This window comes from Vidua macroura, chromosome 10, assembly GCF_024509145.1.
Source record: "Vidua macroura isolate BioBank_ID:100142 chromosome 10, ASM2450914v1, whole genome shotgun sequence".
In the NCBI taxonomy this organism is placed as follows: Eukaryota; Metazoa; Chordata; class Aves; order Passeriformes; family Viduidae; genus Vidua; species Vidua macroura.
Genome location: NC_071580.1, coordinates 15,581,915 through 15,594,315, shown reverse-complemented (window position 1 = coordinate 15,594,315; position 12,401 = coordinate 15,581,915). Strand labels below are relative to the sequence as shown.

Genomic DNA, 12,401 nt, shown 5'->3' with positions numbered 1-12,401 from the left:
TTTGCAGCACAGTCAGCAAGTGCATCACACCTGTGCTTCCAACACATCCCATAACCCTTCCCAAACTTCAAGCAAAACAAAGCAAATGTTCTGCACTGCAGCACAGGGGCACAGTACCACTATCTGTGTCCTGCTGGGGCAGGAGGGACCAACCCCTGGACAACCTTGCCTTTCCCCAGCCAGCCATGATCAATGGCACATTGAGAGAGAGGAAGCATTTTAATGGAGTTCAACAAAAAAGGAACTTTTAAAAACACCCTGTATCTGTTTAAAATTACATTAGAAGAAAGGTATAATGACTGTCTCTACTTTCACTAAAGGATATATTCTCTTACTGTAAACTCTGGTCTACAGGACAACAATCATACATTTAAGTTACCACTTCCCAATTACATGCAAATTAATAACTCACTGCCACAGGGAAAAATGAGCCCAACCACGTATCATTCTTAGAGCAGCTAATTGGGCATGGAGTGGGATAGCTCTGGTGGTAAACAGTAAATAATGCATATGGTACATCAAATTTTGCAGGTAGGTAGACAGTTTAATTTGCTTCCTACTGAAAAAGGGAGAACCTTTTAATGAGTAAAACATTCATCTCAAGACTAACATGCAAGACTGCCTTCACACATCCACCTACTGTTACATATGTCCATCATACAGAGAATATTTAACATGGATCACATTTCAAGGTGTGTGTGTGGATATGTATGAACAGATATATCCATACATGTGTATACAGACACACAGAGAACCTTACAATTAAAATAAAATTCACTGTGAATTCACTGGTATAGAAGTCTCAAAACTTCTGAGAATAACGTATTTAAAGTTTTCTAAGACACTGATAAGGGGTTGCCACTGTATCAAAGGCTTCTGAATCACATACCATTTATCTGTAAGTTTTAGGAAAATTAAATGAAAGTCACTGGCAAAATCCAACTGCTTTTTCATGTACAACTGAAGTCATTCCCTACAGAAAAGCTAAGGAGTGCAACCAGCTGCAGAGGGTTTTGTTTTGGGGAGGTTTTTGTTGTGGTTTTTTTTTTTTTTTGTTTTTTGTTTTTTTTTTTTTTTTTTTTTTTTAACAAAACAAAACATTCAGCTGTTCTTCAGAGCCTTTGAGTTTAAACATGAAAGAAATGACTCTTTGCCTTTCTCCCTCCCCCTGGGCTAGAACCCCCATGCACATCTAAGCAATTCTCATGCAATCTATGCTCACTAGTGCGGAGTGTTGCTCTCCCCATGGCACAACCGCCATTCACTCATAGCTCCACAGAAGACTTGGTAGGAACAGAAGATATTTAGACTTCAGAGCTTGAAAACCAAACAAATTTACTCGATACAGAGTAACAGTTTCTCTTTCTTAAGACAGTTAGAAAAATTGTGAAAATCGCCTTGACATAACCGTGGTGATGTTATGTAGTGGTGTTGAGGCGTAACGACCTAAATGCTTTTTCCACACTCCTAATAATGCACAGACACTCGGACCCTTTCCACTCTCCCCTCAAAGCACAAGAGGGAAATAAACCCTTCACATGTTTTCCTGGCTGACACTGAAGGAACTCATCAACCCACAGCGGGATGCAGTGAGATCCAAAACTGGACTCTTTGTAGTTGAACAGGAACAACTTTAGCCAACTGGAAATTACTCCTGATGGAAACTTTGTGATTTTTCTTTTCCAGCAGATTAATTGAAGTAAAAGTTTAATTTAATATTTCATTCCAGTATCTACTGGCAACTGATAATCAGTGATAACTGCTATGCTAGCAATTCACAATTGAAAGCATTTTTCCTTGCAAATAGCATCACACATTTGGAATTGATAATGCAGAGAGATTTGGCCTGAATTCCAAATTATCTAAGGATCCAAACTCATGATACTGATTATTTTTCAAATCTCATGTTTTCAAAGACAAACTGCAGTTCACATTCCCTCATATTCTCTTGCATGTTTGAACTATTAGAAAATAGCTGGTTCATGTTTCAAAGGGTCTGATTTTCTAATAAAAGGTCTAGGATTTTCTCCTTTATATTTTATTTTTATAATGAAAAATTCTCAGCTAATCCAGAGCCTCCAATCACTTAGGAATTATAACAGATACCACAGTATCAAATATCTTTGGGAGAACTCCCCAGCCTACTGTAAATCAGTACATCTGTAAAACAGAAACGTAGACTGTCCTGTGTGAGAAAATAAAAATGAAAAGACAACAGTAAAAACCCCAGCAAAGGTATTCTTCACTCAATCCACTGGCAGGTGACTTAGGGAGACAGTATAATTTCATCAGGTCCCAGCACATTACAGGAAAGGCAATTAAAAATCAAATTATCATAGAATTATAGAATTGTTTAGGTCGGAAAAGATCTTTCGGACTCTCAAGCCCAAATGTTAACCCAGCACTGCCAAGCCCACCACTAAACCATGTCCTTAAGCCCCACATCTACATGGCTTTTAAATACCTCCAGGGATGGCGACTCCACCATTTACCTGAGTGGCCTGTTCCAGTGCTTGACAACCCTTCTGGGGAAGAAACTTTCCCTAATATTCAATCTAAACATCCCCTGGCACAGCCTGAGGCCATTTTCTCTTGTCCTATCACTTGTTACCTGGGACAAGAATCCAATTCCCACTCAGCCACAACCTCCTGTCAGGGAGTTATAAAAAATGGTGAGGTCCCCCTGAGTCTCCTCTCTCCAGTTCCCTCAGCTGCTCCTCACCAGATTTGTACTCCAGACCTTTCCCAGCTCCATTGCCCTTCTCTGGACACACTCCAGCACCTCAGTATTGTATAGTGAGGGACCCAAAATTGGACACAATACTCCCAAGGTGCAGCCTCAGCAGGGCCCAGCACTGGGGGACAGTCACTGCCCCGGTGCTGCTGCCACACCACTGCTGACAACATTTCTGTGTAGTTGTGCTCTGGCCTGGACTGGAGGGTGAGAAGGGCAGACTATGCCAGCCAGAAAGATCACACCCATCCCATGACAGGAAGACATCCCACTCTCTGAAGTATTTGCTCCAGAAATGGAAATCCCAAACTCAAAACACCCACTGCAGTTCTCTGTAGGGCTGGCAGGAGGCACCTCAGCTCCTGTGTGAGGTGGGCTGGGAATCTCCTGCCCCTTCCACACTCCATTAGCCCTTGGCCAAGAGCTGGGGCTCATACATGAACCCCTCTGCTGTCAGCAGGGACATCTGGGTGAGAGGGTGGAATGAGGGAGTCCACACACCCATTCATAGCAGCTTTGGTGGCAGAGCATCCAAACAAGTCAGGAAACTAACATATGACTACAGCTCTGAGCAAAAGAAAATAATTTCTTAAAAGTTGAAGGAAATTTTGCCTAATTCTGCCTTTGATCAAAAAGGCAACTATATACACAGCAGGACCCATATATATATATATATTTTTTATTTTTTTTTTTTTTTACCAGCATATAGCCCATACATGACACCCCACTTCCAAGTACACATTGTGGGAAGAAAAAGAGAATTAATTTTTTAGATCTGTATTTGGAAACACTGGGTCATCCAAAGATTCAGAGAAAAACTGGAAACTGCCAGCCTGGTAGTGTATTCCTCATCCTGCCATCAAATGCCCTACCTGAACCATGCTGTGATTTCTGTAAGCAAGGCAATACTGCTCCCACTCAGCAGAGCTCATTTCAGCTGGTCAGGTTGGGAAGGGGGAATATCTCTGCCACCTCCTGCTAAGCAAAAATTATAAATCATGTCCCCACTCCACAAAGTAAAAAAAAAACCAAAAAACCAACCCCCAACCAACCAAAAACCCAAAACAACTCAAAATAATCAAAACCAACCACCGAACCAAGAAAAACCACAAAAAAACCCAACACCCAACGAAGACACAATACCCCCCCAAAACCAAAACAAAACCTCACAGCAATAATCAACCTAAATATTGAAATTAAAATTATATTGTTAACAGCAATTCCCATGAAGACTGATGCAATAATTAAATGGAAATAAATTAACATTTTCATTCCACTAAATGAAATAAACACAGAACCCACACACACAAAACCACAGAGTTTACATTGGAAAGACAGCTTAAAACTAACAAGGTTTAACTCAAAACTTTTTTTATTAAAGTATGAATGCATTTATGCTGGAGAACAGTTTACTTACATTGTAAAGCAACAGGCATATTTTCAAGAGGTGTGGGCCCTCCTCAATACATCTCCATGCTCAATCTACATGCTTTACCACTGGACTCGCACATACACTCTCACATACAAACACAGAGACACAAAACACAGACACAGAGCTATCTGCTTGGATTAGCTTTCTTTTAAGGCTTCTGTAAGGTGCCCTAGTGCCCCTAACATTACCATAGTTACAAACAAAATTGTACAAAGGAGCAGCATTACTTGCAAACTATTGATCTGCTCTCAGCCTTAAAAAATATCAAGTGAAACAAGTTTTTCCTTTATTTGAGTTTTATTAAACATCTGCATTTAAGAAAGGCATGACTGTATATCTGTGAACAAGGAAAGATACGGGAATCTTAACATGAGGTTCTCAACCAGAACAATGTTCAAACCTGACCTCCTTTGATCTTTACAGCGAGGCAGCCCTGTGTGGTGAGACAGTGCAGCTCCATCCCACCAGGGTCACTCAACCAGCAATGCGGAAAGGGGAGCACAGAGCTGTGCCCACCGTGCTCGGATCTCGCCACACCTGAGGTTGATGAGAAGTCACAGTTCTACCACTGACACACCCAAGTGTCCCTCAGCTCTTCCCAGCGGGCTCCCTCCTGTGGAGCACATCAGGGTAGGATAATGCACAGACAGCAGGGCTGACTTGCTGAACCCCCAGCCACCAGGGAGTATTTCTGCCCTCCCCTTTTTGGTATCCTGCAGTACATAGTCTGAAACTGCAACTACTGGTGTTGGGTGAAAGACGTGGCAGCCAGTATATTAAGAAAATAGGTACAATGAATAAAATAAAGGATAGCATATGATATAATGTGTACATACAAGCATCTTTCATTTTTTATCTGTGAAATGTGAATTAACTGCAGAATGCCAGGCCATTAGTCTAAAAGGCTGTGTATGGCTGTCTTAGCCTACGTACGGTCAAAGGATCTGTGTGATGTATCACGGGGAAAGATTCTTCGGGAACCATTAGGGCTTTGCAGGCCTACTTGCTCTTGTGCATCAGCATCAGCCTGCAGCTAGGAATGCCAGAGAAGCAACTAATAAAATTGCCTGACCAGACTCATAAGACAAACAGGAATGACTATACTTTATGGTATGCACTTGAACTACAGAGACGAGAAAGGGACAGTGATGGGAGGGTGACAGAGGTGGGGGAGGGAGATCTTTTTCTCACTTTTACAACAGCAGCAGATTTCAATGCAACGTAATTATTTTAATGATGCATATCTGTAGGTACAAATTGCTCTTCTGATTTAAAAAGCTGGTCAGACAAGTGTTTGGCAGTCCTTTCATTACCCAGTTTCAATTGTTGCTTATTCATCTATCAGCTCTCATTCCCTAAGCCATTTCTGCCTTTGCTGAACTGTGAATGAGTTCAGTCAGCCATCGTCAGATTCAAATTCATGAGACACTTCCTCCGATGAGCTGTTCCTGTGGATCCGGCCATCGCTTTTCATGCTGTGAAAAGTCTTCTTAAAGGCCTCCATCATGGCATGGGCCAGCTTCTTGGCCTCCAGCTTGCTCTCACACTCCACAGCGTGGCAGTCCATCTGGTAGGACAGGTCATCGTTGATCTCCCGATAGACCCAAGCGAAGATGTTTGGGCTGACGTTGTGGTCAGCAGTGCAGTAGGCTATACGTGCTACCTGAAAGGTATCCATGTGTACTGTCGCCTCACCTTTGAGGTCCAGATGATGCAGCCAGACTTGGAAAGGGCGAATTTCCAGAAGGGCATTAGCTGGGTAAACATCCTCCCTGGTGAGCGTGTGCTTCTTCCACAATTCAATGACCGGTTTTTCTGTGCAGCCTGACAAAAATTGCATCCCTGTTGTGGAAACCTTACCCAAATATGTAACCTGCAAAGAAGAGCAAAGATAGGTGAAAACACAGACAGCAGACTCTGGTGGTACTTTCTGCCATCCTGCGGAGTTTCATTGAGGAAATAAAAGCAAACACCTCCCCTCACAAACTCCCAGATTTCCACATCATTTTCCGTAAAACAATTTTCAAACTGCTTTCCAAATATTTGCTTTTGCAAATGCTGATTTTAATCATTCAAACCCAGAGATTAAAAGTCTGAGTTTTAAGGCATTCCACTTTTTTCACCTCCCCTAGACAGCCCAGCCTTAGAGCCCATGACTACCCCAAGCTCATCTTAGCAAGTGCAAGTGCCATTGGAGCAGGTCCCAGGTAGTTGTGATGCAAACCACCTCTTTTTTTCCTTCATACTTTATTCAGATTATTTATCTGTATCATATTTCAAACATTAGTATTAGGGAGATGGAGTAATTCTCAGTTTGATAATGCAAGGCTGAAGTGGGTCAGAAAAGCATGATCACAGTAGAAGATTTTAAACTGTTTGAATGTTTCTGTTCCAAAATGATCCTTTTTTTCCGCCACTTCTGCTACTTCTACTTAAGTATTAATCCACGAATAGCTCAAAGCTGTTCAAAACTTTATCTTTGAGCAGGGCTGAGATATTTATTACATCAATTTAAGAAAATATGCTGTTAAAAAATCTAGTAATAAATCTACCTAAGTTAAATCACATCATCTCTCTGCTTTCCTGTCTAGTCCTTTTGAGTAAATACCCCTGTTAGGCAATCAGCACAGGAAAGCAAGGTGGTTTTAGTGCCTTTACAGAAATTTGTACACCAAATATCAAATTCACTAGGAAGTCCACATAAAAATTCTGTATTAAGCCTGTGCAGAAACATTCCCCTAAATCTGTGCAGCTACTAATGAGGCTTCCTTCCCCTTACAGCTGAATGGAAGATTATTTTATCTGGGAAAAGGGATTTTCTCCGGGAAAGACAGGTCAGTGCCACATAAATGCAATTATGTAGATTATTCTATTTATTGCTGTTGTCAGGATGGTGCATTTAAGAACAACTATACGAAAGCAAAATTGTTCTTCATTTATCTCTTGCAGCAGTAACTGCTTGAGACAGAATCTTTTACCCCTTGCTTGATGTCTTATAACCTCCTCTACACTTTACTCAAGGCATTCGGAGGAAAAAGTATTCACATGCACTTTTCAAACTAATTTCTTCAAAATTCTGCATTAAACCCATGGTATAGGTTATTTTTATGTTGTAAATGTGTTAAGAAATGTAAAGAAAAAACATGGAATTTCCACATTTAAGCACATTTAAAAAATCATAACCACAAGAAACACAGGATTTGTAATCCATGCAAATAAAATCTTCCACAAGAAAAATATTTTGCTGCAAGTTTCACACGTTTTGTTAAACTCAGAGGCCTAAATTAAGCCATAATTAAGAAAAAAAACTTATGAAACTTTATTGGAAGTCTGTGTGGCTTAATCATGCTTGCCAAAAAAGCAATTTCATAGCACTGGCATTTCAAAATGGGAAGTCTTATTCTTTGCCTATAAATATTAATGATTTGCACTGGGAATACATTGAATCTTATAAACCTTTGTATTTTTTTTGGAACAGTGGGAAACACAACAGCTAGAACAGTTAACAAGGCAAGACCTACCAGTGTTTTGCCTTATTTTATTTTATTAGTGATGAGAGTTGAGTTCCCTAAAGTACTGTAGAAAAACTTAAAAGAAAACCTCAGAGTTCACAATGCCAGCTAAACACATACAAACAGCATATCCAGGACCAAAGAGGAATGTGTCTACAGCATACTGGGGGGTATTTCAACATATATCCAAAGTCAGATTGCTTTGAACGGAGCAAGATCATTGTGCAAATTTGCACATTCATTACATTCTCCAAAGGTTTGCTCAGCACTGCTTCATACTCACAAGTCAGCTAACAAAAGTCAAACACTGTAAACTGACACATGGGGTCAAATTCAAAGCCCATTGCAGCATCAGAAGTCCTTCACTAACTTCAAAGAGATTTGCACAAAGACTTTAAACCCTGAGGAACAGCGAAATAGCCTCTTGCAGTCGTCACTGCCCAAATACAGCTTTGAATCCCTGGCTGCAGGAGAGAGCTGCCACTATGGCAACATTTGTCCCCTCAGCTGCTGTTTGGAGAAGCCCAGTGTCACCTGGAGACTGCAGAAATCAGCACCTCTCATGAGTGCACAAGAGGGGATGCAGGGAATTGTTTCACTACTGGCTTGTCCTAAAGAGGAAGCTTCTGCCAGCTCATGAGCTGCCCTGAGCAGCAGCACGAGGATAGGGAGAGGGGAGGAAAGCAAAGGCAATTCCATCCCAGGCAGTCAGTGTTGCTGAGCTCTGTGCTGCAAATTCACCCCAGCACAAAGCATCAGCTTCTGAGCATGGGCAACTCCCAAGTGATGCTCCGACACCATCAGCAGCCAAGGAGCAAGACCAGAGTAAGCTGTCACACAGCAGCATAAACTGAATTTAATGTTCTCCTCTGCTCCTCTGCAACACTTAACTGCAACCCCCTGTTGGCCATCAATCCTTGTGTGTGGCCAGCTTAAGAGTGAAGCTACAAAAAGTAATGGACTTCTCTAAAATAAAGTAGTTGTATTTTAAGGAAAAAAAAAAAAAAAACAGTGAATTACTCTGTAAGCAGCCAATGCAAAACTAACTAATAATAAGGATGGAATTCTGGTTTATCAAAATGGGATGTACTGGTCTGATTTACTGTCCCAGTTCTGTCACAGTATAACTGTGTAGGAACCTTCGGAAAGTTGCTTCTTTTAACATCACTTTGAACCTCCATTATATAAATCTCATTTTCCTTTGAGGACACGTCCATAAATATTTATAAGGTGCTTAGACATTACAATAAGGAGCTCAAGGGAAAGAATAAACAAAGCCTCAACTTTAAAGTTTCTCCTGCACTGTGTCTTATATAGAAACATCTACACATACTAGTGCTGTTACTTTTTGGGGTTTTAAAATGAATTATCTTTTCCTAGTTGAGATACAAGCATTTGACAAGAGTAGAATCACTGAAGCTCTTGGTGAAGACAGATGTCTAACACTGCATCACAGCATGGTCCTCTGCCAAAACACAACAGGGAGACAGGGGCTGGTGAGACACCTCCACTCTCTGACCCACAGAAAGGTACTTCTCCCTGAGCTCGGAGTTACAAGGTTATTCCACAAGCAGTGCTCCCTGCCTTTTGGCTCCTGCCTCGACACATCTCACAGCGTACCCACCTTTGTTTAAATGCTCAGAAACCACTGACCACACCATTACAGTGAAGCTAGTACAGTACAACCATCTTCCTTTTCAATTTCCAAGTCTGTCAACCAAAGGTCAAAGAACAGATAATTCCTTTCCTTATCAGATGGAAAAGAAAGCTATTTTGAGGCAAAAATTCCCACTGGTGGTCTTTCCCTTTTAAATTATTGATATCTCATCAGTGTGAAGCCAGCAGGTATTATAAAAAAAGACCCCGATAAAACCCAGAATTTCATCTTTAATAATCCTGGGAATGAGATGTGAAGGGCACAGAAAGGCATTTAGTAGTAGCAGCAGTAGTGATGTTGTTATAGTTATCATTGCACAAAACAAAAACTCTCTGAACTGCCTGAACAGAGTCAACTCCACAGCTTTACTGACCAGAGAGTGATCATTGACAAAGACAGGCAAAGCCACAGTGCAGGCTGAAAGCCACATCTGCCCCAATACAGCTCTGAGCACCAGCAAAAGTTCACCAGGACTGAATAATTTTTTTTCTTCCTCTGAAACTCTGGAAGTCACTTGGCAGCAAACATCAGTCCAGGAAAATTACTTATTTGTGCAAGTGTGGCATGTCCTATAGTAGGTGTCATGCTATACACAGTGAGGCCAGGACCTTTATTCCCTCCGTTCTAGGAGGGAACAAGCTGCCTGGGGAAGTGGCAGAGTCATCATCCCTGGAAGTTTTCAAGAAACTTGGCACAAAATGCCATGGTTTAGTTGACAAGGTGATGTTTGGTCAAAGGGTGGATTTGATGATCTTGGAAGTCTTTTCCAATCTTAATGATTCCATGATTCTGTGATTCTAGCTTCAGTGCAAGGCAGAGTAGCTACAGATTGGTTGTAACAACTAAATTATGATCAAGCTGTTGCAGCCTTTACTTGTTTTGGATACTGTATTTTAAGGAGAAAAGGAATGCAAATTCAGCTCAATGCCACTGTGTTAACCTTAAGCAGTGAAGGCATTTCCTATCATATCTTCTACCAGGGATAAGAGTATATTTCTTTATAGCCCTTTTAGTCCTTTGGTTTGTGTGTTCCATCTGTTCCACAAATTTCTGGAATATACCTATACACCTCACAAAAATTTCTTGTGCATGTTAAAAATTGTCCACATTATTTCCAGCCTTTCTATGGCAAATTTCATCTTCTGTCAAGCCACTGTCACCAAGCATGACATAAAATACTCTTGAGGCTTCAGCACCTCTATGCTTGCAAGCATCCAAATCTTTTGTAAAAGCCAAGATGTTCTGAAGAGCTCCTTATTTCACCCTAGAGATTCGCCAACACCAGTGTCAGTATCTGGCAAAACCATCCTCAACTGAAAAATGCTGTGCCTTTGCCCTTTTGTAATGCAGCTACACCCATGTGACACATAGAGATGTCTCATGTCAAAGGACATGAAGAATAATTTATGTCATTTTTCATGCACTCTCCTGGAAACACAGAAATATCTGAGTATTCTGACATTGTTGTTTTCAGTCCCTTCAATCCAGTAGTGTATAGTGAAAATGTCTTTTAATAACTATGTTTAAGAGCTTACCAACTTTGAAAAGACAGTAAAGCAGCTGCCATAGACATTTACACTTCTAGCACAGTATGATTTGTCAGAAGTAATAAGGGGTTTTTCCTTTTCATACTTTCCATCACTGATCTCACATTTTTCACTTGCAATTCATAGCTGACAAAGAGCAGCTCAGCTCCTGTGTGTGTCGATCTGACCTCAGATCTGACTCCTCGGTGGATCATATACACATACTGCTCCTATCTCACAAGCCTCACTTGGGCACCTGAAGTTAGGCAGTCAAATGACTTTTTCTCCTTCTGTTCCCTATCCCCAGACCATAGACTATCAGTGCTCCAAGAAAGCAGATCCAAGCTGTAAAGACCCATAATTACTGCATTAGAGGAGGACAGATGCTCTCTTGGCACAGGAGCTTGGCACAGGAACACATATCTCACAGGACTCTCGTCTCTCTCACTATTCAAGACCATGATCAAAAGACCATATGTAAAATTAACTCCTTGTTTATTTATTTAATATAAGTATTTCTTCTATACCAGATGGAAGGGTCTTCCATACCAAAGGAGGGTCTTTGTCAGCAAAATCAACATAGAAAATGAAAAAAAAATTTAAAATAGAGCACTGACCTTGAGCCAGCAAGTATTTACTCTGCATATTTGCAGCCACCAGAGGATGCCCTAGAGGATCTTGAATCTTGTGCAAATCTTAGTAGTAGATGACTGTCTCTTTTGTTGATCAGTGTTTTAAAAGAAACATTCCTTTAGCTTCAAATTTTATCTAGTTGCAATTGATTATGTTTGATCAAGACAGTTTGCTTCATTTAAATGTGAGGCAAACAGAGGTAATGAGACATTTCCTTCCTGAAAACAGAACTCCTCCTATGGCACCTTCAGGATACATGGCAATGAAGAAAGTGACTGTAAGGGTCTGTGTTAAGATGCACAAGTACAGACCCTCCAGTCAGCAAGTAAACCACCACAGAATCATGAAAACATCAGGATTGGAAGAGATCTTTAAGATCATGCAGTCCAACAATCCACTCAGCACCCCCACTGCAACCCCTACACCACTGAACCACATCACCCAGCACCAGATCCAGACAGCCTTTAAACACCTCCAGGGATGGCGACTCCCCCACCTCCCTGGAAAACCTGTTCCAATGGCTGAAGCTTGTCACTTCATCCCAGCCCAGCAAGAACCACCAGTCTATAGATCAGGTAAACCTGAAGAAGTTTTAAAAAAGAACGCAGAGGAGATTGGAAGAACAGCAGCCAAAAGCAGGTTTAGAAGGACGTAGTCATGTCTTGTTTAAAATTGCTGCAAGATGCTCCCTGGGTTTGCAGCACAAAAGCAGATGAAGGATGAGAAAGTTCAAGCTTCACCTAGACTCCAGGCATATATTTGTCGAGGCCAGGAGACAGCAAGCTTCATCTCCATATCATTACAAGATCTGGAAACTTCTGCAAGAAGCTGCTACTCAGGAAACCTGTGCTCAACTTCACTGTAATGACAGCGTGCCCCCAGTGGCATCTCCAAGCTGAGTGGTTGG

At 41.2% G+C, this 12,401-nt stretch overlaps 1 protein-coding gene across 3 annotated transcripts in view; it reads right to left on the bottom strand.

The window, feature by feature from the left end:
- Positions 1-4,088: 4,088 nt before the first annotated feature.
- Positions 4,089-12,401, bottom strand: part of PID1 (phosphotyrosine interaction domain containing 1) — an 85,103-nt gene continuing 76,790 nt past the window's right edge. For all 3 annotated transcript variants that reach the window (XM_053986846.1, XM_053986845.1, XM_053986847.1), the window contains exon 3: positions 4,089-6,039. In XM_053986846.1, the coding sequence (XP_053842821.1) occupies positions 5,563-6,039 (477 nt within the window). In that variant the 3' untranslated portion in view covers positions 4,089-5,562. The remainder of the gene's footprint in view (positions 6,040-12,401) is intronic.